The following is a 27699-nucleotide window of genomic DNA, read 5'->3' as shown; positions in this document are numbered from 1 at the left end:
GGGGGGGGGGGCGCCTCACCCTGCAGCCCCCAGCCCTAAGTGAGGCTCTCCTCGGGGTCCATGGAGGGGCTCCCCAGCACGCTGCCCTCGGCACAGCGCCGGGCCCGTCTAGGAGGACAGGAGAGTGACACAGAGGCTCTGGGGAAATCCCCTCCAAACAGCACACGGGGTGCCGGAGGCGGGCAGCAGAGGGCTTCACGCACCAGGAGAACAAGTGGGCGAGCCGAGAGAACTTTGTTGGGTTCTTTCTATAAGTATCACGAGCACAATGCCTGGCTGGGGGTGCTCCCCCCGGGGCGGGGGTCTCTTTGGGGGCCCCCTAGGGTTACTGCTCAGGCAGGGAGGAGGGTCTTCTGGCCTGCATGGGGTCCCCACGGGCTCTGGTCCGGGGCTCACCGCGGGCTAGCGCCAGACCCTATGCCTGCGCCCCAGGGCTCTTCTGGGTGCTGGGAGCCCAGGAGCAATTCCACCTGCAGGTCAGCCCCGGGGCAGGAAGGACCGGCACCCCAGCCCCCAGCCCTGGTGAAACTGCAGGGGACATGTGGTTTCGAGGTCTGGGGACTGTCTGATTGGCCTCAGGCCACCTCCCCTGGGCCTGGGTGGGAGCGGTCAGGGCTGGATGCCTAGAGGGGAGCACAACCTTTCCTGCTTTCCCCGTTCGCCACCTCGCCCCCTGACGGCCTTGGCATCCTTGGAGGACACCTGTGAGTCCCCACAGGGCCCTGTGAACATCGCAACAACGGGAGGTGCTGCCCTAGAGGCCTCCCCTCTGAAGCCGAGGGCCCTGCCCCCAGCCAACAGGGCCACGGACGGGGCCGGGGGTGGAAGGCAGCTGCGGGGGCCCGACTGTGGGACAGCTGAGCCGAAGCCCACAGTCTGGCCAGCTGCCCTGGGGCCCCAGAGGGCTCACGGAGGGTGGGGCGGTGCTCACCTTGCAAGGCCGGCTCCCTCCTCTGCTGCTGGATCTCCAGGTCAGCCAGCTCGCTGAGCAGGGCAATTCCATGAATCCCTGAGCTACAGGGTGAAGGGGCTGTGCGTGGGGGCCCTGAGGCAGCGGCAAGCTGCGGGTCCAGCGGGCTGATGCCTGGCAGGTCCCCCAGGTCGATGGTGGCTGCCACCAGGGCATCCAGGCCCAGGAGTGCCCTGGGCAGGTGGCTGTTCTTGAAAGTTGACCCCTGGCCCTCTTCCTCCTCCAGCTCGTCCTCCTGATACTCAGCCCCCTCCTCCGGCCTTGCTTCCCTGGGGGCCTGCTGTTTGCCTGGTCTGGCCTCATCGATGGCGTCTGGGCCTCTCTGCCGCTGCAGGGCCTGGCGGCCCGCCCCTGATGAGCGCCCTGGCCCCTCCTCCCCACCCCCCTCCGCCGTGGCCCCCTCCTCTGCAGCCCCTCCCTGAGTAGAATGAGCCTGGCCAGTGGCCTCGGGGCCCCCTCCCTCGAGGAGGGCCCCACATCGCAGTCCTCGAAGCCCCTCCAGTGGGCTGGGGTCTGCTACCTTCCCCAGGGGTCCCCGCTCGGCAGGGTGGGGGGTGGCGGCAAGGTCCTGGGTGGCCTCCCTGGCCCCTGAGGGCAACCCCAGCTCCTGTGGGCTCTGGGGGCTTTGCGGGGGCAGCTCCCCGGGTGGGAACGTCCTCGCTGGCTCAGGCTGGACCCTGGGGGCTGCAGTTTGCATAGTTTTGGGGTCCGAGAGGTCAGGAGGGTGCACGCTGGGGGATAGGGAGAAGGTGGGGCTGGCCGCCCGGCAGGTATATCCAGGAGGCAGGTCTGTGAAAGAACAGGTATCGTCAGGCGGGGCAGCGGGGGTACGGGGGGCCCTGCTCTAGACGGGGACAGGGTGGCCTTAGATCCTTGACTCACACCTGGGAGGAAGGGTCCCCCGCCAGCCCTCTGCCTCTGCCTTCGGAGCAGGTGAGACAGGAACGGGGAACACGTCACATGGAGGGGGACTAAGACCCAGATTCAGGGCTGGGAACCAGTCCTGCAGGCCAGGCACTCTGTCACTGGTGGCCGATGGAGCCCAACCCTCGTCCCGCCTCGTCTGCCAGGAACTGGGGAGGAGACGGGGGGGACCCTGAGTGCTTCCCCCGTGGAGGACAGAAAGAACAGAGGACAAGCAACAGAGCCCTGGGCCCTACCAGGGGCCTGGGTAGGTGAGGGCACCTCTTCAGGTGTCCAACGAGGGCAGCCCCCTCAGTTCAGCTCTGCATGCCCAGAAGTGGGAAAAGCCTCTGCGCGGAAGGGGGCGGGCCACGGCCAGCCCAGCGCTGCCCACTCTCACCTGGTTCCAACGTGCTAAGGTCGGCTCCGGACCGCCGGCCCTCCCCACTCTTGTCCTCGGAGCTGGGCAGTTTGGAGCCAGGCCCGGGGCTGCCCGTGGGGCAGACGGATAAAGTGCATGGGGCGCCGGGACGTGGTGGCGTTGTGGGGCAGCCGGTGGGGGGCTTTGGGGTAGGCGAGTGGCAGCAAGGTGACAGCTTGACAGGGCCTACGGTGGCCGGTGAGGGGGTGCCCTTGGCTATGGGGGTTAAGGCAACTGGCTTGTGGGTGGACTTCGGGGTCTTCTCCCGGGCGGGCTCCTCCAGCTCCAGGTGATGGTCCTCGGGCTTCCGCTGTCAGGGTGAGGGAGAGGCTCGGCATCATCCCGCGGGGAGGACCCGGGGGGCCAGGCTGGGCCGGGGCAGAGGGAGGGGAGGAGCGGAGCACTGGGTCCCCGCTGGGTGAGGCCTGGGGCAGGTACCTGGATGGGGGCCGCCCGCGGTTGCTGCTTCTGCTGCAGGGCATAGAGCTCTTGCTGCCGTAGGAGCTGGGACCGGGAGTACACGGGCAGCTGGCCCGGGTGCTGCACGTGGGGGGTGGGGCCCCGGCCCCCATACACGGGGGGCCACAGGGAGGCCTGGTCCATGACGTCAGCTGTGGGCAGGGCCAGAGGAGCCATGAGACCCAGCGAGGACGGGACGCGGGCTGCGCCCCAGGCCCCTGAGCCCCCCTCACCGACAGCTCATCTACCTCTCGCCTGCTTCCCACGGCCCCCTCCCCCCCACGGGCTGCTCCCTTCCCCGGACCCACTTCCGACGGCCCCACGTACAAGCAGCCTGCCTAGGAGGCTCTTACCGAGCGCGTGGGGGGCGGTGTGGGGTGCGGGCTCAGAGGGCAGGATGACGAGCTGGGCAGGGCTGTCCTGGGAGAGGGGGAACACGGAGGGCACGGAGCCGGGCACGGAGGTGGGGAAGCCTGGGGGCAGGTTCTGGTGCAGGGCGGGATGCCCAAGGCCTGGGGACACAGGGCACAGCGGTAAGGCAGAGTGGAGCGGGGAGCCCAGGCTGGCCGGGCCCCGCACTCGGGGCCCCCCGCACCAGGCCGAGGGCTGCTCAGCCCCAGGACAGCCCTGCCCTTCAGGCCCGCTGGCTGCCCCCCCGCCTGCCCTCGGAGCACTGACCGTAGGAATGTCCCCCCATCCACAGGGAGGGGCTGCGGGTGCGGGGCAGCCAGGGCGGGTGGGAGGCCGGGTCCCCGCCCAGCTGACCGCTTGGCAGGGAGGAACCGCTGCCGATCACAAGACGAGGGGCCAGGTCTCCGGGGCAGCCGCCTGCCGGGCGGATCCGGGAGAACTCCAGGCGGTCCTTGTCCCTGCGGGGGCCACCGGGGGTGACGGGGGCTCAGCACAGCTGCCGGCCACCCACCCAGCCCTTCCACCCCATCCTGTCGCCATCAACCCCGGAGGGGCACGGGGACACCCCAGGATCAGGTGGGCCTCGGTATCGGGGCGTCCATCCTGGCCGTGGCCCTGACAGTCTCCCCCCACCCCTGACACAGGCAGAAACCCCAGCAAAGCCCGGGGGCGGGGGGAGCGCGCCGCCCGGCCCACGGCCCACGTCAGGCCACTGTCTCCCAGAGCCGTGGCCCGGCTCCCGCCCCGATGGCCGAAGCCCTGTTCTTACTGCAGCAGCAGCTCCCGGCCAGCGAGCCCCAGGCGGTCCTCAGACAGCCGTGCCCTCTCCTCCTCGGCCTCCAGGTCCAGTGCATGGGTGGCGCGGGGCGCGCCACCTGCTGCATGGGTAGGAGATGGCAGAAGGGTCAAGGGTCGGGGTGGCCGGGGACCCCGCTCCGAGCCAAGAGGCCCGTCGAACCGAGGGAGGGTCTCCTGCCTTGTGGGCCCCGGGGCTCCTGCCAAAGGCAGGTGTGGGGAACTGGTGGCCTCGAGGGATGGGGGCGGGCTGGTCAGCCCTGCGAGGGACGGGACTGCAGACATGGGGAGGGGACAGTGGGAAAGCCCAGGGCCCGTCCCGGGTAAGCTTCGGACGGGCACATGAGGGCAGGTCAGCCCACTCCCCGCTCCCCTCCCTGCCAAGGGGCCTACCTTTGAAGGCAGGGGCTGCCCGGCCCTGCCGCCCAGCGTTGGCGCCGTAGGCCATCTCTGGCCGGCTCACCGTGTCCTTCTGCCGGGACAGGGCCACCGCGATGCCCACGGGCGGCTGCCTCACTTCCATGTCACTGTGCGGGGTGTCGTGCTCCCGGCTTCGGGCACAGTCGGGCCTCTCAGCCTCGCTGGGGGCCTGGGCTGGGCCCTTGGAGGCTGGGAACTTCACATCCTGCTGGGCACAGCTGGCCTTGAGGCCGCCCAGACCCACGAAGGGCGCCTTCTGGCCAACGACCAGGGCTTGGTTGCTGTACTTGAGCAGGTTCTTCATGGCTGAGACCTCGTCAGGCGGGGCGGGCAGGTCCTGGGGCAGGAGGGCGGCCTGCTGCAGGCTGCCACTAAAGGGGTCCAGGTAGGTGCGACCCTTGCGCTCCTCGCCAATGGCCATGGCGGTGCCCTGGCCCGACTGGATGCTCCACGGGGGCAGGTGGGGCCCGCCGTAGCCCAGAGAGGCCAGCTCCAGGGACTTGCGCTTGGCTTCAGCCCCGCTGCCCCCTGGGGCCACCTCGGGGGTCACCAAGTGCTGCTGATGCCGGATCCGGGCCACCTTCTGGGCCCCAGGGGGACCTGAGGGGGTCTCCTTGCCGGCGGTCTTATCCAAAGTGCAGCAGGCCTGGGTGACCTTCCCACCCAGCGGGTCCTGGTGACTTGGCCGGGCGCAGTCCTGCGAGTGGGCGGGCAGCTCGAAGTAGCCACTTTTGTCCAGACCACCTTTGGGGAGCCCGGAGAAGGGGGTCTCGGGGCCTGTGCTGTTGAGATACTCGAGGCCCTTGAGCCGGGGGTTGAGCGCAGCCTCAAAGCCCCCAGGCCGCCGCTCGCCCTTGCCCTCAGCCTTCAGGTGGGCATAGGAGACCCCGTAGGGCACGGCATGCTCGGGGGCCAAGGCGCCATCGAGGTGCCGGTCTTTGCCCTCACCTGCCACGGCACAGGCCTCGGCGGCCTGGAAGGGACGGCTCTTCTCAGCCAGGTGTCCCACGGAAGGCACGAAGGTGGGCCCGCTGGCCTTCAGGTCTCGGGGGACTTTGTCCTGCAGCGGGCAGAGCCCGTCCGGGCCGGCGTGCAGCTGCAAGCAGGGGAAGGAGCCGGCGGCCGTGCTGAGGGGCGGGGGTGGCCCAGCGGGCAGGCCGGACGGCACGGTGTAGGCCACAGCATGGTGCAGCATCTGCCGCCTCTCCAGGCACTCGCTGAAGGCCGGCCCGGGCTCTGCAGGGCCCACCAGCTCCTTGGTGCAGCGCCCCGAGGCCGTGACTCCCGCGCCGGGCCGCACCAGCATGCCTCCTGCACAGCTGGCCAGCGCGGCCTTGCCCATCTCGCCGTTGAGCACCTTGGTGTTGAGGAGGCAGGAGGCGAGGTGCTTGGGGCGGCCCTCGCAGGCGCCGCGGGGCGTGACACCGCTCTCCTTGCAGTGGCCGTCCGCCTGCCCGGGCAGCACCAGCTTGTGCCGATCCTTGCTGCCCTCCTCCTCGGCCGCCGGCCGCTCCTTGCCCTCCGCCGCCTTGCCGGCCTTCTCTCTGCCCAGGAGGAAGCGGTCGAACTCCTTGGCACCCTTCTGCAGGGGGCCGGCCTCGCCTCGGTCACGGCTGCAGGAGCCGATGGGGTGGCCGGGCGCGGCCCGGGCCACGCCGGGGAAGTTGTGGTTGGCAGGCAGGAGGGTGGGCTGGGGGGGCAGGTAGAAGTTATCTGCATGCCAAGAGAACCGAGGTCACTGGGAGGGCCGGGGCAGGGGCTGGAGAGGTCAGACTCCCCGAGACACGCGCCCCAGGAGCCTCTCCGCCGGCACCAGCTGGCAGCGACCCGCGGCTACCGTCGAGAAGGTTTAGTCGTAAAACTGACATCGTGTGCGGTCCCCACGTTAACCATGTGCGCGTGCACACCCTTCAGAGCACTGGGCACATTCACGCAGTGGGCCCGTCCATCTAGGACTCCAGCATGGTTCCAAACCGAAGCTCTGTGCCCGGGAAACGGAACTCCCACCCGCCCCGAAGGTTTGACTTGCGTGCAGCTCCCAGGAGACGGGAGCTGCAAAGGGCCAGGGCCCCCAGCGCCCGTGGGGCTGAGTGGGGGGAGGGCCGGGGCAGGTGGCAATGTGTGTGGACCAGGCACCTTCCCCCCACCCCGCACAAGGCCAGGGGGTCGGGAACTGGGCTGGGCTTCACAGACAGCCACCAGAGCCTTAGACTCTGGGGAGGGTGCTAACTCACAGTTGCGGGTCGGCTAAGTGGATGGTGGGCGCACGGCGTGTGGCGTGATGGGGCCACCGCATAGTTGGCCGTGCCCAGACCGCCCAGCCACCAGAGTGCGGCAGGAGAGAGCCCGTGGCCCGTGGGACCGTGCACGGAGGACCGCGAAATGCCTGGCTCTGACCAGGCCCCCGTGAGAGCTAAGACCCCCAGCAGGAAGTGAGGCCACGCCTGAGGATGGGCCCCGGGGCGGCCCCCAGCTCCTCTGCATGGTCACTGTGGGTGCCCCCAGCTGGGGCTCCGGTGACGGTTCAGAGAAGGAAGACGAGGAAGTGGCCCCTGCCGGCCGTCCCTACTCCTACCCGCTCTCGGCTTTTGACACCCCTGCAGCTCCGAGGGGCCCCTCCAGGCAGGTGGGTGGTGGGTGGAGCCCTTCCTGCCCGGGGCCATGCTCTCCCTGGGGGTCCCTGGCCAGCCCTGGGGACGCCCACTGCTCCCAGAGTGAGGGCTGGGTTCCTGTCTCTGGGGACCTGGGGGGCCACCCCCCTACACCCGGCTGGGGTGGCAGACAGGCTGCGTGGAGGGCCTGGAGCCCAGAGGGGGCAGCCGAGGGGAACAAAGAAACATTTGGAACTTGTAAAACTGTCCTCAGTCACAGAAGTTCCTCGTCAGTTTCCTGCTAATTAAAACAAGGGGGAAGAGGGTAGCCTGGGTGAACCCTAATTAGCTTGATTTCTGAAACCCAAATGTTCTTGGATGGGACTCCACCAAAACGCTGAGCGCCGAGAGGCCACCGATGCTCCGGGATGCCAGCTCTGGGACCCACTGCCGGAGGGGGTTCTGGGCTCTGGTTCAGCCCTGACAAGCGCTGTCAAAATAGCTGCACATGTGGGAGTTTGGGGGACCCAGCCCGGGGCCTGTGGGGGGCTGTCCTCTGGGGAGCAGAGCACTGGCCCAAGCTGAAGGAAACTTGGTTTGCTGGGAGCATCCAGCATCTCTCCGTCCCCTGGGGCTGGGGCTGGGGGGCTTTCCTGGCCCCGCCCAGGCAGGGTCTTATCTGCATCAATCCTAGCCAGCCAGTCCAGGCCCGGGTCAAGGCTGAGGCTTTCCGGACCTCAGCCGCCCTGCCAGGCCCAACGTCGCAAGACACACCAATGTCCTGGAGTGGGAGGCTTGTTGGGAGAAAGGGCTGGTGCGGAGGGTAGGAGGACATGAAAGTTAGCCGCGGGCTCACCCCCAAAACTTCCTCGCTGGGGTCCCCTTCCTTCCCTGAGACCCGCTCTGGCACACTCTGATCTAACCGCTACCTCCTAAGCCCTGCCTAGTGTCCTGTCCACCCTGCCGGGTGCTGGGTGGGGCCCTCCTCTGCCTCCACTGAGAGCCCCGTTCTCGGGGCTCCTTGGGCTCCCCCGAGCTACGTCTGTCCTCACCCGGGGGGGGGCTCCCATGGCACCGACCCTCACCACGAGTGTCCGGCCACCTCCCGGATACCGCTGGGAAAGTCCCTCTATGTGGAAGATGGACCCCCCCCCCGAGCCGCTCCTCCCACAGCCTGGCCACGAATGGGGGCCCCAATTCAAGTCTACACCACCTGTCATCTGAAACACATAACCAATCCAACGGTCCCCCTGCCCATCTCCTGGGCACCACCCCAGAGAGCCCTTTCTAAAACCCAAATGAGATGTCACTCCACCCAGGAAAAATCTTCAAGACAGGGCACGATGGCCTCCAGCCACTCCCCACACCTGTCCCTTCTCCAGGCAGCCACACCTCCCGCGGGCTCCTTGAGGGGATCCATGCCCTGGAGTTCAGGCCTTTGCACGAGTGTGTGCGTGTGCACGGGGGAGCATGCTCGCACGTACCCCTCCCCACGGCCCCACCAGCCCTGTCCTCTCTTCAGCAGAGCCCCGACCTCAGCGTCCCCTCTCCACGGGCACCTCTGGAGGCCCCCTTCCGCTGATGGAGGGACAGTCCCTCCTCGTCTGCAGGGAGACATCGCCTGCGGCCTCTGTCTGACCCGAGGCCCTGGTGTGCCAGTCGGGCCTGGGCCTCATGCAGCTCAGTGAGGCCGCCAACGCAGGCTCCTGGGGGACTCCGCCACTCCTACCCAACAGCATCTTCCCCCGAAGCTGCCCAGGCAGTGGTGGACAGGAAATAGGCGTGCGGGAGCTGAGCTCCACCCCTCGGGACAGCGATTCCTGCAGATCCTTCCACGGCAGCCAGAAAGGTCCTGGCCGCGTGGCTGGGTCTTCAGAGTGCTCACCCAGGCCCAGCACGTAACCTGCCTCTTGGCCATGCTCCTGGGAGTTTTAGTCCTCTGGGAGCCTGAGAAGCAGGCTTACTCTCCCCCAGTCCCACGCCGCCGTGGCCTGAGACCCGGGGCGTAGGTGTGCCCAGGCTGGCCGCCTTTACCCAGTGCCCCAGAAGCCCCCGGCCCCACCCTGTCCCACCCTCCAGGATGCCCTGTGCCCCAGACCCCAGCACGGCCCCAAGCCGGCACTTGCCTTTTTGGGCTCCATAGAAACGATGCTGCCCATAGAGAACATTGCTGTTTCCATGGTGATCCAAGTGGCTCATGGGTAGGAAGGTGGATGCCAGACTCCCCGAAAATCTGGGGTACCCTGGAGCTAGAGAAGCAAGGGGACTGGCTGCAGAGGCACCTCCAAGGCCCAGGCCCGCACCCGCCCTGACCCCAGGGAGGTGAGAGGCGGTGGGCAGCCCAGGGGCGACGCCCTGCGGAGCCTGGTGCATAGTCGGCCGGTGGGAAATCAACCCATCAACACATCGTATTAACTCTGACTCGACTAACACCATCCCTCTGGTGCGGCACAAATTGAATTGCTGATGGGCTGGGAGAGGAGGATGGGGGGGTGCCTATGGTTCTTCCCCAGCAGCGCTCGGCGGCGAGGGAGCTCTGAGGCAGGGCAACCAAGAGGCGCTGGAGAGGCATCCTGGGAGGACGCACACACTGGACACGGTCCGACTGCCAGCCAGGACGGCCAGGGCCAGACTCCACCTTGGCCTGCACCGTCCGAGCTACCGGGCAGCCCCCGGGTCCAGCAGCCCACGCCCTGGGCTGGGCAGGAGGGCTGTGGCCGAGCCCCGTCTTGCTGGAGGCTGCCGGCCCCGCGGGCTCTCCACGGGCGGGGCCTCCTCTGTGCTCGGAGATCTGCAGAGGGAGCTGGCCCCCAACCCGGAGACCCTCCCTGGCACTTCTGAGTCATGCCAGGCAGGCCCTTCTCTGTCCCCCTGGGGCCTAAACTGTCCTCAGGGCCTGGCCCTGCCCAGCACAAGAATGCCAGCCACACCCTGCCCCACGCCCCCCGCCTGCCTTGGACCTTGGGGGCTTCAGCCACTTGGGACGCACACACTCACTGCCCCCAGAGGGCTGAAGACAAACAGAAGTTAGCGCGGCCTGGGAGGCCCGGCCCGGCCCCAGTGCCCTGGGCAGGCACAGGCGTGTCTGCTGGATGCCCAGAGCCATCAGCCGCCTTGAAGGCAGCCCTTCCCCGCTGTAACTCCCGACCTGGCCCAGCAGGGAGGGGTCGCCGGCAGGCTGGGGCGGGCAGGACACAGTCTTGCTCTAAGACTCGAGCTTCGACCCATGCTCTGAACTTCTTCTCCATGGAAAGCGTGCTCTGTAGGAGTTTCTTTTGGAGACTCCATGATTGTCCCAAGAGCGACTGGCTCCTGGGAGAGAGCAACCATCCAGGGGCTTCCCCAGGGAGGAGCTGTGGCGGGGCCCTGCAGACTGCTGTCCCAAGAGGGCAGGCCAGGCCAGGGCCCCAGGCGAGAGCCTGTCATAGCCACGACGGGAGCCCCACGCCTGGGGACCAGGGGCAGCAGCACCCACTCCGAGTGCGTCACAGTGGAGTCCCTTCCATCTCGCTCAGTAACTGTTTTCCAAACTCCATTTATGACCGAACCCCTCTGCTGCCCCAGTGGAACATTCCTTGTAACAGCTGGTGGCTGAGCACTCCACGGAGTATCCTGTGGGAAACACCTTTCCAGAAGGGGCAGGGTCAGAACCACAGGACCGACCTCCCGGCCCCCACGTCCTTGGGCCTGGGGCATTGGCTCATGGCCTGAGGTGGGCCTGCTGGGATGCCGAGGCTGCCGGGGGGCAGGGTGGAAGCTGGTGGGGTCTGGGCTCTATCTCAGTGCTGGGGGCAGCTGCAGCTGCAGGTACATGGTGGGGGGCAGCCCGGAGCCCACTGTGAGCATCAGGGGCCTGGGAGGCCCCTCGCCAGGCCTGAGGCTAAGGGGGAGCCGAGCTACCATGGGCCAGGCTGTACCACTCAGCTCAGAGGCTGAGAATGGAGCTGCAGGAGCAGAGTTTGGACTGGAACACGGCCAGTATCAAACGGGGGCACTCCGGGATCCCCCGGGAGCAGAGTCCCAGTCCACATGGGGTGGCCTTGCCTTCCGATCCCAGTGGGCCCTGCGGCAGAGGCAGGCCACCCCCCCAGACCCTAATGATGCCGTTTGATGTTCTCTGGCCCAGTGGGTCCGAGGTGAAGCTGTCGAGTCCCCTCCCCAAGGAATGTTCTAGGCAGAACGTGTCTCGGGCCCCACAAACTCGAAGCACCCCAGTCCACCAGCCCCATCTGCAGGCTCCAGAGGCCCTAGAGGTCTCCCTGCTTAGGGCTCACATCCCCAGGCTCCTCTGGGGACTCAGGAAAGGTGCCAACCACCGCCACGGCCTGCCCCCTTCTAGCCCCTCCTGCTGAGGGCAGGGCTGGGTCCGAAGAGCCTGGCCAACTGGCCTGGTTTGTGTGCGGAGACGCATCTGGAACAGCTGCTCCCTAGATTAAACTCAGCTCCTGGAAGCCTTGACAAAAGCTGAGAGCGGGCTGGGGACGGGAGCAGCGGGGCAGGGGGGCCGAAGCCTGTGTGTGCTGTATGGGGGGGTACAAGGGGGGGCGTAGCTGAACCTCCACAGCTGTCCCCTTTTAATCGCCTGCTGTTAAATGTTTTACGGGCCTCGTTTTGGTAAACAGAAGTCTGTAAATTCCTCCTTCCCAGAACCCGTTTCCCGGGCGTGGACCCCCCCATGACCCCTCGGGAGGTCCGGGCCTGCCGCCCACCCGCCCTCTTGGGGAGCAGGCACTCAGCTGGCTGAGTGGTGAGCTCCTTCCCACGGCGCCCTGTGGGGGCAGCGTGAGGGTGCCAGCTGGGGGTGTCCCTCTCCTTCGGAGCCTGAGAGGGTGGCCGTCCGGACCAGGGTGCAGGGGCCCCCTCCCACCTCCAGCCTTCCCCTCGGAGACCCCAGGGCGGGGATTCGGGCTGGGGAGGTGGAGAAGGAAGAAGCAGCAGAAGGGGCATGGGCTGGGCTGAGGGGTGCTGGAAGGGGCTGGGGAGGGGGGCCTCGGGCCTCCCAGTCCTGACATAGAAAGGTCCCCCAACAGGATCATCCTCTCTGAACTGAAGAAAATAAAGCATGATTTTACAAACCAGAGCAGCTGTTCTGAGAGGGCATCGGCCGGGTCCTTGAAGGGGCTATGGTGGGGGCGAATGTGGGGGCTGTGGTCGTCAGGAGGGCTCGAGGCGCAGGGAGCGGGGCGGGGCTGGACACCCAGGAACCCAGGACCAGAGCTCCTCAGCCCCACACTCCTGCAGGGGACAGCGCAGTCTGCGACCCCCTTCCCCCAACCTCGTACCCCTAGGGGTTGGGGCTACTGTGACCACCTTAGGGGACAGATGGCAAATTTGTGTAAAGCATCGGCCCACAGTGGGGGGGGGCCGGCCCCAGACCGATCCCTGAGCCCCCACCGCCCTCGAGGCCCCGGAAGGCCTTGATGAGCTCTGCGGAGGGGCCCCAGGCCTCCGTGGGCATCTCACGGTGGACCCCCTCCATCCTGCCCCCGCTGCTGTGAGCGGCCAGGAGACTCAACCTAATCCCACGGCAGAAGGGACAACAGGGGACAAAGGGTCAAGGCCATCGCCCGAAGAGTGTAACGAAGCAAAAAGGGTCAGGCGCTGGGTAGGACCGGCACATACCAGGTCCCCGGGCTACTGGGGAGCAAAGTGACCACATACCGCGACCCCTCCCGGGATCTCCTGGGTCTTCGCTGGCTGTCCGGGAAGGTCGGGGGTGCTGGTGGGAAGTGTGGGGAGTGGGCAGGAGGGGAGCGGGCAGCAGGGACCCCTCCCCAAGTAGGGGCTGCTCTGAAGGCGGGGTCTGAAGCACAAAGGGGATGGGAACACTTTATAGGGGACACGGGCAAGAAGATGGGGCCCAACGGAGTGTGGGGCTTCTCCCGACACCCCAGTGAAGAGGCGGGTTCCTGGGAGGACCCAAGGTCTGCGGCAAGCCTCTGAGCCAGAGAGGAAGGAGGGGCAGCCCCTGTACCCCGTGTCGGCCCTCCTCTTCTAGTGGGGCCCTCGGGCCACCCCGCAGCACCTCCCCGCTCCCAGGTCTCCCTGCTCCACTTCCCCACCTGCCCCAGGTCAGACCCGGAACCTCTGCTCCACCAAGGCTGGGGGCCGCAACCCTCCCGACCCTGCCCTCCCAGGGGCCACCCTCCTAGTCTCCCGGGAGGCCAGGTCTGGGGGCGTGGGGGTGTGTGGCCAGCCAACCAGACGACCAGGACTCTCTGGGGGAGGCTGGGGGATCTCCAGCCACCTTCCCCCCGCCAGGGTCCTGCCTTTCTGCAACTGACACCCCTGTCCCCCAGGCCACCTTGACCAACAGCACTGCTGTCTCCCTGGAGGGTGACACCCTCTCGTATGCTGAGGCTCCAGTTGCTGGAAAGTTCTCACCCACCATCGAGCCAAGCCGCCAGGAGGGTCCCGGCATCAGATACGAAGGCAGCTCCCCACAACATGACCACTGGGGGCACGCTCTGAGGAACCCAAGTGCCCATCTGGCCAATCAGAGGCCCCGTCTCCTTTGTCAGGCCCACTCTCAGGTTGGGGGGGTTCAGCAAGGGTCAGCTCCGTCAGATGGAGCCCCAGCAGACCTCCCACCCCACCCGCCTGCCGGCCCCGACGGATCCCACCCGGCCCTGGCACACTCCTGCCGTCAGAACCCTGCCACGCGGGCCCGGCTAGGGGTCCTGGCCCCACGCCTGACACTAACTGGATGCTGACTGTCTCCCACGTGACACCCTTTTCAGGATGTCAGTGAGTCTCAAGTATGGCATGCAAATCTACTAAATGACAGTGACCTGCCGGAATGCTGGGTTAAGAAGGCTTCTGAGGCTGCATCCACGCGCAGCCTAGTGCTGGGACTGACTAACCGGCTCTGGCCGCAGCACGCGGGCCATCCCTGCTCTAGTACCTGAAGGGGATAACCCTGCAACAGCCCCCTCCCTGGGTCCTCCCTGCGTCCGTCCAGAGGCCCCCTCGCACTCGGTGCTCGGACCCAAGGGTGTCCAGCCTGGGCTTTCAGAGTGACACCCCTTCCCCGGGATGGAGCGGGCTTTGGAAGCTCAGCCCTCAGGAGTGCCCCCGCCTCAACCTCCCACAGCTGCGGGTCGGGGCCCAAGTGTGGGCTCGAGGTGATTCCAGTTTCATTCCACCTGTCAAATTCCCGGTTCAGGAGCTCCACGCATACACACCGCCCCCCACTGCCCAAGGTGCAGGGCCTGGCAGCCCTGGTCTCTTCCCAGGCCCAGAAGGGTGCTAAGAGCCAGGGGGGAAGGTGCCAGGCTCCTGCAGGTGCCTCTGGAACAAAAGCGGCGGGCAGTCTGCCCGGGATCCAGGCAGTTTGTGGACAGTCCCGGGCTCCTGGCATGTGCTCTGCAGGGAGAAGCGAGGCTCCGACTGCCCAGGACACAGATGCAGAGCTCCCTCAGAGGGGCGGCGGGGCCTGAGGGCCTGGGAGGGCTGGGGGCAGACCAGCATGACCCCCAAAACCTTCACTGACATCCCACAGTACAACTCTGGGTGCTAGGGAGTCCCGCTCCAGGGGCGGCCACCCGCCAGGCATCATGCCTGGGGGACCCTGGGTGTGTGCGGCCACGAGAACACCCCAACCCAGCCCCACAGAGTTGTGCCAGAGACAGGCCATCTGCCCGGGCAGTGACATGGGGACCTCTCCCCAGCCCAGATAGCGCTGTCCGCACATGTGCTCCCGTGGCAAGTGTCAGCCCAGGAAGGTGCCAAGGCCCCTGGCCCAGCAGTGGACAGTGGCTATGGGGGACAGGGCGGTCGCCGGTGAACCTGCAGGGAGCCCTCCGCCTGTCACCGGCTGGCCAGTAGGCCGTGCTTTGACTATCACGCTGGGTCAGAAGGGCTCTTCTGGCAGGGCGGTGTGCAGATGGGGCAACGGAGGCCCAGAGGCCCCGTGGCTCTCCCAGTCCTCGGGTACCGCTCTTGAGCAGTGAAGATGACCCTTGAAAGGGGCAGGGGCCTTGGGCCTGGTCCAACACGGTCCTGACCCCCCAGCCCCCCACAGCTGCCTGGGCACGGGCAGAGGCCCATGCTGCCGACACCCCGGCTTGGGTCCCTGCCGGAGCTGGAAAAGGGGTGGCACCTACTCCCAACACGAGGAAGGCAGGCAGAGCCAGGGTTTGGGGGCAACCGGGGCCGCCGAGAGAAAGGGAGGAGTGGACAGCCTCCTAGTCGGGCTCTCTGGACTCAAAGCCCGCCGCACCCTTTCCCGAGCCTGTTTCCTCCCCTGTAAAACGGGTGAGCAGCCACCCACATACCACGGTGTTGCTCAGAGAAGTAAACAAGGCAAGTGCCATCCCTGGGCCAGGGTCAGCACAGAATGTCATTATCCCGAGCACCACAGGTGTGCTCCTGGCCTGAGCTAGAGCCAGGGACTGGCCCTGGCCTCCCGACCCCGGGGCCACCTGTGGCCACAGGACCCGGAGGAGCGCTGGGCAGGCTGGACCCGCAGCGTGGCCGGTGCCCGGGACTGGCCTCACAGGGATCAGGTTGGGACCTGTGCCCTCAGCAACCGATTACACAGGTCAGGAGCCACATGGAGGAAGCCTGCCCCGGCACCAGGGTCAGGCCCACAGCTGGGGGGCAGACTGCAGGCCGGGACCCTGAAGGGGACGTGGACCAGGGCAGGGGGCAGCCAGGGGCGGAGGGCACCGGCAGGGGTCACGGAAGGCTGGCAGCACAAAAGCCCCAAGGAGGCTCTGGAGGGGGTCCGAGGTCCGCAGGAGACGGGCCTCCCTCCTTTCCGTGTTGGGCCCGGGGGAGCTTGGGCCCCTCCCCACACTCTGTCCTCAGACCTCAGAGCAGCTAGCTCTCCCCACGAGCCACCTCCTTCCTTCCAGCACGGGCCGGGGTCAGGGAGGCCAGGCGGGGGCGCCGAAGATGTGGGGGTCATCAGTGGTTCTGTGGGGGCAGCGCCCCGGAGATCTGAGCCATCAGGGAAACTGAGGCCAGGAGAGGGACAAGGAGCTGCCAGGGCCTGGGGGGAGGGGCCGGGGCCCAGAGCAGAGACCTGCCTCGGGCAGCTCCTCTGGATCGTTCTGGAACACGAAGCCCCAGGCAGCAGGCTGGCCTCTAAGGTCACGCAGAGGTGGTGGATGCGGGGTGGCACCTCTGTCCCTCACACAGACACACTCCAGGCTCCCACTCCCTCCCCAAAGTCTTCCAGGGGAGGGGACGGAGTGGGCCACGAGGTGCCTGGCAGGGTGCGGGGAAGCTGGGGGGCTGGGAGCAGCAGGGAGCAGCCCCGGGAGGCTGGTCCAGCCCTGGGGGGGCAGTAGCCGCCTCTGGCAGAGAGGCCCGGTGTGCCTGCTGCCCCCCAAGGCTCCCCCTCCACCACGAGTAGCCCGGGCTGTGGTGTGCAGCAGCTCGGTGCCCCCAGCTGAGCCCCCAGGAACAGAATCCCCTTTCACCGGCCCTGTGGGTGGTCCCAGCCCAGCAGCTGGGGGTGGGGTGGGAGAGAAGGGCCAGGCTCCATGACAATGGGACCAGCTGTTCTGTGCCACCCCCCCCCCCCCGCCACCTCCCCCCCTGCTCCGACCCACCCAGGGCAGGTGTCCGGACACTGGCTCACCCCTGCCCTGGCCCGTTCCGCCGCCCACTCCCACCCTAAGCCTCAGAGGGGAACGTCCAGCTTCTGGCAGGACCCTTCATTTGGGCGAGCCTAGGAGGCCAGGAGGCCTGGGGGCTGGACAGACAGGCTCTGCCCCAGGCCAGATGTTCCGGGGCGGCTCCTCCAGCTCCAGGGTGCCTCCCCTGCACCCCAGCTGCTCCACCAGGGAAGCAGGAAGCCTGGGCCCTTGCTCTGGCGGCTGCCCCCCAGATGGCGAGCTAGGTCCAGCAACGGAGAGGTGGGCAGTCCTGCCTGGAGTTGGAGGGGTGGGGTCACCTGGGCCCCTCCCCTGAACCGGCCCCCACCTGCTGGCCCGTCCTGGTCTCCTGGCCCTTCAGGGGCCCAGCCCTGGCCAGCCCCAGGTCAGGGAGGGGGCGGTGAGCAGGCCTTGCTGGGCACCTGCCACCCTGCCCATCCCGGGGGCAGCGGAAGGAAGCAGGATGAGGGTGAGAGCCAGACCTCTAAGCAGCCCGCCCAGGCAGCCCACCATGCCCGCCAGCCCCCACTCTCCGGCCGTGTCGCGTGCCCCCCGCCCGCCTCACCCCCCTTCCCTCTGAGCACACGCGGCAGAGAAACAGGCCCCGGCACGCGGGGAGCCAGTTGGCACCCCGTCAAACTAGAAGCCGGGCACGCGGCCAGGGCAGCCAGCCAGCAGGCACTGCCACTCGCTCTGGCCTCCACGCTCCAAGCTCACCGCGAGGCAGCCGGCACCACGTGGCCTGTCGGGGGGCGGGGAACCCCGCAGGAAGGAGATCCCGAGGCGGGCCGCTCAACGGAAGGCAGAGAAAAGGGAGCTGGCGAGGGGGTAAACCGAGGCACAGGCCGGGAGGGTGCATGCGGTTGCAGGGTCCCCGGGACACACACACACACCAGCTACCCTCAGGTAGGACCTGGTAGGTCGGCGGGGGGGTGCTCTCCCCTTCAGAGCTGCTGCCCCTTCCCAGGTTCATCTTCGGCCTCGGGCGGGCCCTGCTCCCTACACGCCCGGCGCCCTGGGGGCTGCGTGGGTGCTTAGGAGGCCACATCCTCTTTTCCTCTGTCCTCTGTCCACCTGCCCTGGCCCACTGAGCCCCTCGCCCCGGCAGGCAGGCCCTCCCCCACCAGGCTGCAGGCACGTGGAGCCCGAGGAGGCGCAGGCGGTGTGTGGGGGCTGGTGGAGGGACAGACCACAGACAGAGCCAGTGTCCGGGCTGGCCTGAGAGGGAGAAACGTCCTCAGGGTGGCCTAGCCCTGACCCTCTCCCCGCTCAGGCCACGGTGGAGGCAACTAGGAGGCCCGCACGCCTGCCCGCACACCCGCGGGGGCTGGGCTGCCCCGCCCCCAGCCAGGTAGACTCTGCTGGTGTGGCCGTTGGCTCAGGGGAAGTGAGTGGTGGGAGGCCGTTGAGGGTGCTGTCTGCAGGCTGCCTCCCACCCCCCTCTCCCCACAGCAGGACAGGGACACCTTCTCCCTGGGCCCCAGGGCAGGTGGCGCTGCCCACAAACCGCCCTCCATGCCGGTAAGGTCCCCAGGGGTGGGACAGAGGGGAAGGGGATATGTGTCTCCTGAAGCAGAGCTGCTGCCCCGACCCTGGGCCACCCTGGCACGGAGGGGAAACTGAGTCAGCCAGCTGGGGCGCACCGTGCACCTGTGGCTGGGCCCGGGTGGGGCAGTGGCCGTTATTCCGTTACTTCATTATTTTGAGGTGGTCCCGTGGCTGCTGCAGGCCTCCCCTTGCCTGCTCCCCAACACTCGGCTGCACTCCTCCCTCCCACAGACATCCTTCCCAGATGCTCCTGCCAGGGCCAGGAGCTTGCCTGGCGGACACAGAAGGCGGAAGGGCTGGAGGGGCTGGGGGCGGGGGGTGCAGAGCGCTGGGCCCACCCACAGCCGCCAGGCCTCGCGCCAGGGCCCAGCCCCCTCCGCACCAGCTCTCCCCTGGGGAGGCCCCTGAGAATGTGGGGGCAGGGAGCCGGGGGCGGCGGAGGTGAGTGCGGGCCAGGGCGCCTGCCCTGACTGCCCGGGGCCTCGGGGCAGGCCTGGCCTCCCCTCCACCAGCAAAGAGAGCCGCTCCTTATCGCCTGCCCAACATGTGCACTCTGCACAGCGCTTAAAGCCCAGATTATTTTAACAACTGTCCCTCACTTGTCACCTGTCCTGTTTGGAAAACAGCCCCTTTCTTGTTGCACAAAGAGGCTTCTCTGGTCCTCCCGCAGCGCCGGGCGCTAATCTCCCTGCCTGGAACCCGGCGGCGGGCGCGGTGTGTGGGTGCGCGCTCCGCAAACACAGTGCTTGCTGCCCAGCAGTCACTGAGTTACGGCGGTGCCAGTGCCAGGAGCGGAGAGCCCTCCGTGCCCGCTGCCAAATGCCATTACCTCTTGGCGCGCCAGCCAGCGCCGCCGGCCTTAACCCTTCCCGAGCCGCGTGGACGCCAGCAACCGCGGGCCTGAACAGACAGCAGAGAGCTGGGGAAACTGCAGGGAGCCCCAGAGTCCCAGAGGGGCCTCCGGGGGCCTTCCTGCCGGCCGCTCGGCCTGCGCGCACAGGGCCGTGTTCCACAGGGAGGCCAGGGGCCTGGGAGGGACTCTGCTCTTGGCCAGGCCCCCAAGGTGGCAGCGTGAGCATGCTGACAGCTCTGTCCTCCCCACCCCGCCCTCCAGCTGGCACATCTGGAGCCCATACCTCTCTGGGTCTGGGGAGGTGGGTGCAGCCCGGCCCCGGCCCGCCAGCTGTGTTCCACATTTCCTCGGCTCCCCCAGAGCCCTCCCAGCCCCACCTCCTTCCCTCCCTCTCTGCCCATCTGTGGTGCACATCTGGCTAGGACCACTGCCTGGTGCTCTCCCCCGCTTTCCAACCAATTACCACCTCCCCGGTGGGGGCTTCCTCGGCAGGCCACAGCAGGGGAGCCCCTCTTCTGGCCCCCGCCGTGGACTTACCTTCATGGGAGTGGGAGAACCAGATCTGGGATGTGGCGGGGTGGGAGGCGCGGTAGGCCTGCTCCGAGGGGGCTGGGGCGGGGCCACTGGGGTGCGCGGGGGCCGCTGAGCCCAGGCTGCCGGTGAGAAAGCTGCCCATGAAAGAGGAGGCCGGAGAGTTCCCCATCAGGCGGCTGCCGGCTGTGGACACGGGGGGCAAGAATGAGTCTGAGCAGGGCAGCCCCACCAGGAAGCCCTGCCCCGGTGCTCTCTCGGGCCCCCAACTCCCGGGGCTGCTGTCTTCAAATAGCCCAGGGGCCCTCCGACAGGTGCGCTCGGGGTCCAGTGCCCTCCGGTGACTGTCTGCACTCCTGCCGCCCCCTCCCCCACCCTGGCAGCCAGATGCCAAGCCCTGGGCCTGTGCGGAGCAAGCTGCCCTGCGGGTGGGCCTTCTCTGCAGAGGTAGAGCCCCCGACTCTCCCAGGCCATGGTCCCTCCACCAGCGGCCGACCTGCCAGACTGCTTTGCCCACACCTCCCGGAGAGCTCCAGTGTCAGCGGAGGCCCTGCTCCAGCCCTGCGGGCCCCGCAGCCTCTGCCCACCACCCGGGCAGCACGAGGGGACCAGCCTCTCCCCACAGTAGGGTCTCAACCTTCTCCCCCCGGTCCAACCGACTGACTCCTCAGCCCCATCCCAGGTGAGCGAGACCGAAATGAAGGATGAGAGAAGCCCGAGGAGGAAGCTAGGCCTGCTTTTCACAGCCCCGGGGGTCTCTTGGGGTTCTGGCCAGGCCGGCAGGCGGGCGCCCTGTCATCTGCCTCCCAGGACCCTCTGTGCTTCCGCCGGTACTGGCCTCGCGGCCCTCCAGGTCCACCTGCACCCTCGCCACTGTGTCCCCTCTCTGCCCAAGTCCGGCCCACCGCCAGGCTGAGCAAGCCCCCCTGGCTCTCCATGCCGACCCGGCATTTGCGTTCACAGGCCGCTCTTCGAGGAGCGGCCCCCAGTGCCTGGCGGGTGGCTTGGGGCTGCACCGCACGGCCCCGCTCTGGCCACACCTTGTCACCTCTGTTCCACGGGCAGTGAGCCCGGCTTGGGACCATCCCAGGGGACGGGGAGCAGGGACCTGGGGGCTCAGCACCCCGTGGGGCTGGGTGTTGGGGCCCGGGGGGTTCACGGTGGCTCTGGGGGTCCTGCCCAAGGTGAGTCAGGGCAGCCGTTTCCCAGCCTGGGAATGAATTTGTGATTCCTCACCCAGCCTGGCGTGGCCCTGGGAGCTTCCCAGACACGGGGTGACTCAGCATGGAGGAGGCAGGGCCCAGAGCAGGGGAGAGGGAGGGGCTGCCCCGGGGGGGACCCTGCCGGCCTCCTGCCCTGCCAGAGTGTGAATGGGACGTTACGGGGGAAAGGGGCCTTTCCTGGGCGTAGGCCACGGAGGCAGGTCTGTGAGCTCCGGCGGGGGCACCGGGCTACACGCTGACCTCTGTGGTGGGTGTCAGGCTGCGCGGAGACCCTGAGCGGACCCAGGGGCAGGGGACGAAGGTGCCTAGGAGCCAGGGACTTCCCGGACCGCAGGGCTGGGACTGCCATGGGCCGCAGCCAGACCACAGGCGTCCAGCCAGTGGGGGGGGGACTCTGGGCTGGGAAGGGAAGTGTTGGCCTCCAGGGGCCGCGGGTGGAGGGGCAGGAGTGGGAGGGCGGCCCCTGCTGGGCTCTAGGGACCCTGGGGGGGCCATGCCTGGGGGATGAGCAGGCCTTTTCCTGCCTCGCCCAGGCCGGGCCCGAGTCTCCCAGGGCTTCCCACCCCCGCACCCTCCCAGGGAAGTCCCTCCCACCCTGCTCCTCCCGGGACAGTGGGAAGCAACCGAGTCCAAGAGTCGGGCCTGGATAAAGGATTTCTCCAGGAGCTCAGCCTGAGAAGCCCGCACCTTGAGCTCTCCCACACCGCGGGGGCGAGGCGGCGGGCCAGGCCCCAGGCTGGGCGGGAAGTGAAGCTCAGAGTCCCACCAGGCCCTCTGGCCCTCGGGTCCAGGGAAGCTGAGGCTTGGAGGTGGGTCCCGCACAGGGTTGCCCACTCCTGGTGCTCCTACAGAGGCAGCAGGCAACCTCTGAAGAGCCCCCCACCCAAGGGTCACCCACCTGGGGCCAGGACAGATGGGGAGCAGGCCCAAGGCCCGGTGGGCTGTCCTAAGCTGAAACCTGGGTTGGGGAGGTCCCAGGACATCATGGCCCTCCCCCGGGAGACTTATCCTGGCCCTGGGTGGAGACTCTCATGGGTGCCCTGTTCTGACACCATCCCAGAGGGGGTCCCACTGCACGGGGGGGGGGGGGGGGCGGGGAGCAGCTCAGCTCAGCCAGCCCCTGGTCTTGGCTCCACAGAGCAGGAGACACACCAGTGACAGGCGGTGCTTCCTGCTGAGCCAGAGCCCCCGAGCCTAGGGCTGACCTCCCCCACACAGCCTGTCTCCTGATCGAGGGGACCTTCTTGGGGACCCTTAGAGAGCTGGCTTCTCAGAGTCCAAGGAAGGGACCCATGCCCCCAGAGCGTGGGGAATGAAGGGGGTGGGACAGCGTGCCAACCCAGCCCCTCCCCCACCCCCTGGCCCTCAGGGCCACCCCTGCCCCCCTGCTCTAACCCAGCTGCCCCCAGTGGGCCCCGGGCCTGGTGGTCTGGCTCAGACCGTCCACCTGGGAGCCTCTCTCCACTCTTTCCCTTTCATGTTGAAAACAGAAGAGCCTCGTCATGCAAATATGATGTCTGCATCTTCACTGTAAAATGCACGCAAGGAAGGAAGCAGGGGTCCCTGGAGACCCCAGGCCCCAAGAGCACACCACAGTGCCCTAGGCGCACGTGCCCTCGCCCTGACGCAGCGCCACAAGGGACTTCCACCGCCCCCCACTGCACACACCGACACCCCATGCCCTGAGCCACCACGAGAGACTCCCTCCTAAAACCCCAGTCTGCAGCGCCAGGTCCCAGGGGGACTCCCACACCCCCTGACCCGCAGGCCAGTCCCCCCGGCCTGGAACATGTGCCGTGGGGCTCCACACTGCTTGCTTGGAAGGGTTCAATCCCTTCACTGCCACCCTGGCCTAGCAGCTGAAGGTCCTGTAGGCCTTGTCAGGTGGGCTGCAATGGGGGGTGGCAGGAGCGGGCTGATGGCCCCTGGAGCCTCCCCTACCCTACCTGGCTCTCACTGTCACCTCCACCTCCAAGGAGTCTGGAGATGGCAGCGTGCCTGGCCAGCAGGGGCATGGGCAGACCTGGCTGCCACCTCCCAGCCCCTCCCGCCAACCAGTAGCCAGCCCCAGACAGAGCGTGAGCAGAGGCGGCCTGGGCCCCGGCCAGGGCTGGAGCCTCACGAGCCAAGTCTGGCCGGGAACTGGGCTGAAGGCTTCTTTCCTCTTGGCAGGGTCCTTGCCCACGGACTGCTGCGGTCACCAGCCCAGGAAGGGACAGTGGGAGCCCGGAGCAGCAGGGAAGGCCAGAGAGGTGCTCGGTTAGGACGCCCCCGCCCCCAGCTAGGAGCCCCAATCCTGGAGCCATCCGCCAGCCCCTCTCAGACCAGGGGCTCTACAAACCTCACACTAATTGCTTTCTCGCAGTCCCGGACGGCAGGCCCACCCCACCACGGGGCATTGTTCGTCTGGACTCCACGGTCCCAGGTACCTCAACTGGGGTTTGAACGAGGCCCATCCGCTCCGAGGCTGCCCCAGCCCCTCCAGCGTGCACGGTCCAGCTGGCCACTCCCCCGGGGTTCTCGGTCCGTTCTCATCACAGATATGGCACATATGTAGGATGGCCTCAGGAAAGGGGCCTGGACACGGTGTGAGGTGTCCACAGGGCCAGAGGCAGGCCATTCTGTGCTGCACATTCTGCACGGCCCCCGGGCCTGGCCAGCCCAAGCTGGGGTTTGCAGCCCCAGACACAGGGCTCCCGTCCCAGCTCCAGCACCGCCCGAGCTCTGCCTAGTACCCCACGGACGCCTGGCCTGGGCACCGGGCTGGCTGAGAAAACTGCTCCAGGAGCCAGCATGCCCGGGAGGGCTACCTGACACCCCCCAGCGGCCTGGCTCCCCAGGCCCAGCCTCGACCCCGAAGCCCATATGACCCCACGCCCCAAGGCCCAGACAACCCGGACTGGGAAACGGGCCGTCCCCAGCCCCCGGCTGTGGCGGCCGCTTCCCTCCCAGCTGCCCCAGCCAGATGGAGCCGGGCTGGAATGCCCTGAGCTCCCTGAGAATCTTGAGTGGCTGCTGAGCCCAGCCTTGGCCCACAGGCTTCTGGGCAGAGAGGACAGCACCCAGCTGCATCGGCCCCGGCAGGGGGGCCCCACGTGGCCAGGCAAAACTGAGCACAGCCGGGTCTTCCGCCGCCGCCCTGTTTGCCAGGCCTACCTGCCACGGCCCAGAGCACAGGTGGGGCCGGGAGGAGCCCCCAGTCTAGGGGCCGCTGAGACTGACCGGCAACAGGTGGCCCTGGGCCACGCACCCTGAGTTTGGGGCGCCAGTACACCCCAGGCGGCCAGGTGCCCACAGCGCCCCTGCACCCCGCTCTCTATCCAGCCCCCACCTCCACACCAGGCCGTCCTGCGGTGGGGGCACCAGGAAGCCTGTCTCCTCATTGCGACCCCAGGCTGAGGGCGGAGGGAGCAGAAGGTGGGGAAAGACGGGCAGACAGAGGGCCTCAGAGAGCTGGGCAGAGCGAGCATTTGCTTTCCCTTGAGCGAGCCACAGGGACAGCGTCCTCCCTTCCCGGAAACCAGGATGTGTTGTGAAGAAAAGGCCAAGATGGTCGCGGCTGTTCCTGAGGGGCAAGCCCCTCCGGGGCTCTCAGGGCTCCTGTGGCTTCCCGAAGCCCGGCTGACCGGCTGTTGGCCCGGGACTCCCCGGCTCCGCACCCACCAGCTCCCGCCCTCCCGCGCATACCTGCTCGGGATCCCCACGTCCCCCAGGCCCTGCAGGGCTCCCCTGGGCGTCGGGGACACCCGACTCCCCTGGGGGCGCCCCTGGGTCTCGCCCAGCATACCAGAGGCCACTGAGACACTGGAGGGATGGGAGGCCTGCCTAGAGGACCAAAGGGCCCCTCCTGCGCCGAGTCAGGCCTAGGGGGAACTGTGGAGAAGAGGAGGCAGGAAGGACGCGCGGCCCACTGCATGGACCAGACCACAGCCCTCTCGTTCCAGGGCGGGGAGCAAGGAAGGAGAGTGTCCAGCTGGTGTCCAGCCTTTAGTCCTGCAGGGACGACGAAGCAGAGGCCTTGGTCCAGCCTGTTGGAAAGCAGGGGGGAGGGGGACAGGGATGGGGAGACCAGGCCCTGGAGGGAGGGGTCGCTCTGGGACTGCCCCTACCAGGAAGCCCAAAGTGCCACAACACGGACCTCGGAGTCTGTGCCACACGGCGGCCCACGGGGCCCGCTCTGGGTGTACTCGATCTGGAGGCTCCAGAACGGTCCCGGCTGGGCTGGAGCCCACCACTGGCCCAGGCAGGAGGTGGGGGTGCGCACGCGCACGCATGCACACACGCGGGGGCAGAGGGGCGGCAGCGGGACCGTGTGTGGGCGTGCGTGCGGGCGTCTGGGCGTGGCCGCATGGCTAGGAGTGTGCACACCTGGCTAAGGGTGTGGGTGCTGGTGTGGGCTCAGTAGGAGCTCTGGGTGTGGGTGTGGACACGTGGCTCTGAGCGTGGGCGGTGGTGGTCTTGCGTGAGCGGCCTCTAAGACCCGCTTCCCAGGGTCAGACTCCCACCAAACTGGTCCCCGTGCTGGCCCGGACCGTGGACGAGGCTCCTGGCCTTTGGTTCTGTCTGCCCCCAGGCTGACATGGGAGGGGGCAGCAGTCTGTCCGGCTGACTGGGTCCTGCCCACCTCCTCCTCCACCCTGGGAGGTGGGGGCACATCCAGGCTCACTAGTGGTGGAAGGGAATCCTAGTCTCTAGTCTTCACCAAACTAGAGCTTGAACACCCCCAACTCCCGAACTCCATGCTGCTTGGGAGTAGGCCCCTCCCCAGGCCAGCTGCTCAGCCCCCAGCCACCTGGACCTGAACGTGGCTCCGGGAGTTGTGTGGATGCTGGGGGACAGGTGGCAGGCCACGTGGCCAGGCCCGCCTCCCCACAAGCAGCCCACCCCCTCTGCAGCGGAGAAGTGGCTTAGACTGGCACGAAGCCCTCTCCGATGGGGGATGCCCCTCTGCAGGGCCAGCCTTGCTGGGCAGCCTCTCTAGGAACCACGCATTGTCCAGATCTGGGCAGCCCCCTCTGCCACAAGCTGGCAGCCCCCAGACGTTGGCCTGTCCAGCACCATTCACTCACTCGGTCTGGCCAGACACAGGCCCTGCCCCGCCTCGAGCCAGTCCTCTGCCACCACGGCCCCGGGAGTCCCCAGGCACTCCTCCCAACGATCCCAGCTGCCGTCCACAAACCGAGATGGTGGCTGGACAAGACGAGGAGCCTGAGACAGGCACAGGGAGAGAGGAGGGACAGAGAAATGGAGGAGGCAGGAATGTGAAGCCGTGGGGGAGCCTCCTGGAGGGCCCAGCCCTAGGAGGTGGAGGCAGCCCAGGCTGAGGGGCACCCGCCCAGAAACATGAGCGTGTCACATGGGAAGCCCCTCTCCAATGGCCCAGGAGAACCTTCCAGAAGCCCGGGTTGGCCCAAAGGCAGCAGTTCTCAGGCCATAATAGGAAAATTCTGTGGTTGCTGAGCCACCCAGCTGACAAACGTGGAGGCAAGATGACAGGGAGGCCCAACCACCAATAGGCCAGAACTAATGAAAGAAAAGGAAAATCGGATATAAGTCTGGTTCTTATTAAAAGGGTAAATTTAGCCCTTTGGCTGGGCAAAGGGGCCGCCCTTGGACTCAAGGCTGAGAGTGACTCATGGGGCCCCTCGGCCGGGGGGTCTGGGCAGCAGCGGCTGAGAGCCACCCCCTCTTTGCTCCCTCCTGCTCTTCACGCAGCCTTCCTTCCCTGCACACTCTCCACGGCAGGCAGCCAGCACCTCCCCCTCCAGGACACTCCTGAGGGCAGGCAAGTGGGGGGGGGTGTGGGGAGGTGGCCAGGGCTGGTCACCACCACCCCCTGAACGCCCCCAGCTAGAAGAGCATCCTCAGCCAAAGCAAGGCACCTCCCTTCCCACCATCTTGAAAGAAGCCAGCCGCAAGGAGGTGGACTCTCTGGCCTAGACGCTGCTCTTCTGCCCCCGTGCCCTGGGCCCAGGCCCCCAGCCCCTCGAGCTTTGCCTGGATATGCCCCATGTTAGCTGTGGGCAGACGGAGGCCCAGGCAGGTCTGCTCACAGGGTTTGGTCTGACAAGGTCACACCAGCACAGGATGGACTCCAATGGAAGGCTCCGTGCCTGTGGGTGGGGAGTGTGCCCTGCTGGCCAGCCCTCCCCATTGCCAAGTGGACCCGGCCATAGTGTCCTGCATAGCCTGGCACCAGACTGGTGTCCAGGGAGTGTGATCTTCCTCCTCCCTCTCCAACCTCATGAAGGAGACATCGTTGCCTGCATTGGGCAGAGGCTCCAAGGTCAGCACCGCGGGAGAAATTAAGGGGTAGGAGACGGGTGCTGGATGGAGGCCACTTGGGGTCAGGCTCACTACCATCTTGTACACCCGCCTATTCTGTGGATTCATCCATACGTCCATCCATCCCTCCCTCCTTCCCTCCATCCATCTTGCCATCCATCCCTCCCTCCATCCATCCATCCCTCCCTCCATCCATCCCTCCCTCCATCCATCCCTCCCTCCATCTCTCCATCCATCCATCCCTCTCTCCATTCATCCCTCCCTCCAACCATCCCTCTCTCCATTCATCCCTCCCACCCTCCATCCACCTCTCCATCTTCCATCCATCCATCCCTCCCTCCATCTCTCCATCCATCCATCTCCCTCTCCATTCATCCCTCCCACCCTCCATCCATCTCTCCATCCATCCATCTCTCCCTCCCTCCATCTCTCCATCCATCCATCCCTCTCTCCATTCATCCCTCCCTCCATCCATCCATCTCTCCATCTTCCATCCATCCATCCCTCCCTCCATCTCTCCATCCATCCATCTCCCTCTCCATTCATCCCTCCCACCCTCCCTCCATCTCTCCATCCATCCATCTCTCCCTCCCTCCATCTCTCCATCCATCCATCCCTCTCTCCATTCATCCCTCCCTCCATCCATCCGTCTCTCCATCCATCCGTCTCTCCATCCATCCATCT

The 27699-nt window shown here is 67.3% G+C and overlaps 1 protein-coding gene across 1 annotated transcript in view; it reads right to left on the bottom strand.

Moving 5' to 3' along the window:
• The window catches only part of BAHCC1 (BAH domain and coiled-coil containing 1), a 63230-nt gene that overhangs the window by 19303 nt on the left and 16228 nt on the right, over positions 1 to 27699 (bottom strand). Inside the window, exons 2-10 of the mRNA XM_021680798.1 lie at positions 19514 to 19693; positions 9097 to 9219; positions 4353 to 6092; positions 3934 to 4042; positions 3432 to 3622; positions 3107 to 3265; positions 2733 to 2905; positions 2274 to 2604; positions 932 to 1759 (exon numbers count right to left, since the gene is read on the bottom strand). Coding sequence (XP_021536473.1) covers positions 932 to 1759; positions 2274 to 2604; positions 2733 to 2905; positions 3107 to 3265; positions 3432 to 3622; positions 3934 to 4042; positions 4353 to 6092; positions 9097 to 9219; positions 19514 to 19693 — 3834 coding nt within the window. The remainder of the gene's footprint in view (positions 1 to 931; positions 1760 to 2273; positions 2605 to 2732; positions 2906 to 3106; positions 3266 to 3431; positions 3623 to 3933; positions 4043 to 4352; positions 6093 to 9096; positions 9220 to 19513; positions 19694 to 27699) is intronic.

Source organism: Neomonachus schauinslandi, chromosome 15, assembly GCF_002201575.2.
Source record: "Neomonachus schauinslandi chromosome 15, ASM220157v2, whole genome shotgun sequence".
Lineage (NCBI taxonomy): Eukaryota > Metazoa > Chordata > Mammalia > Carnivora > Phocidae > Neomonachus > Neomonachus schauinslandi.
The sequence above is the reverse complement of the archived record's forward strand: the minus strand, read 5'-3'. Positions and strand labels throughout refer to the sequence as shown.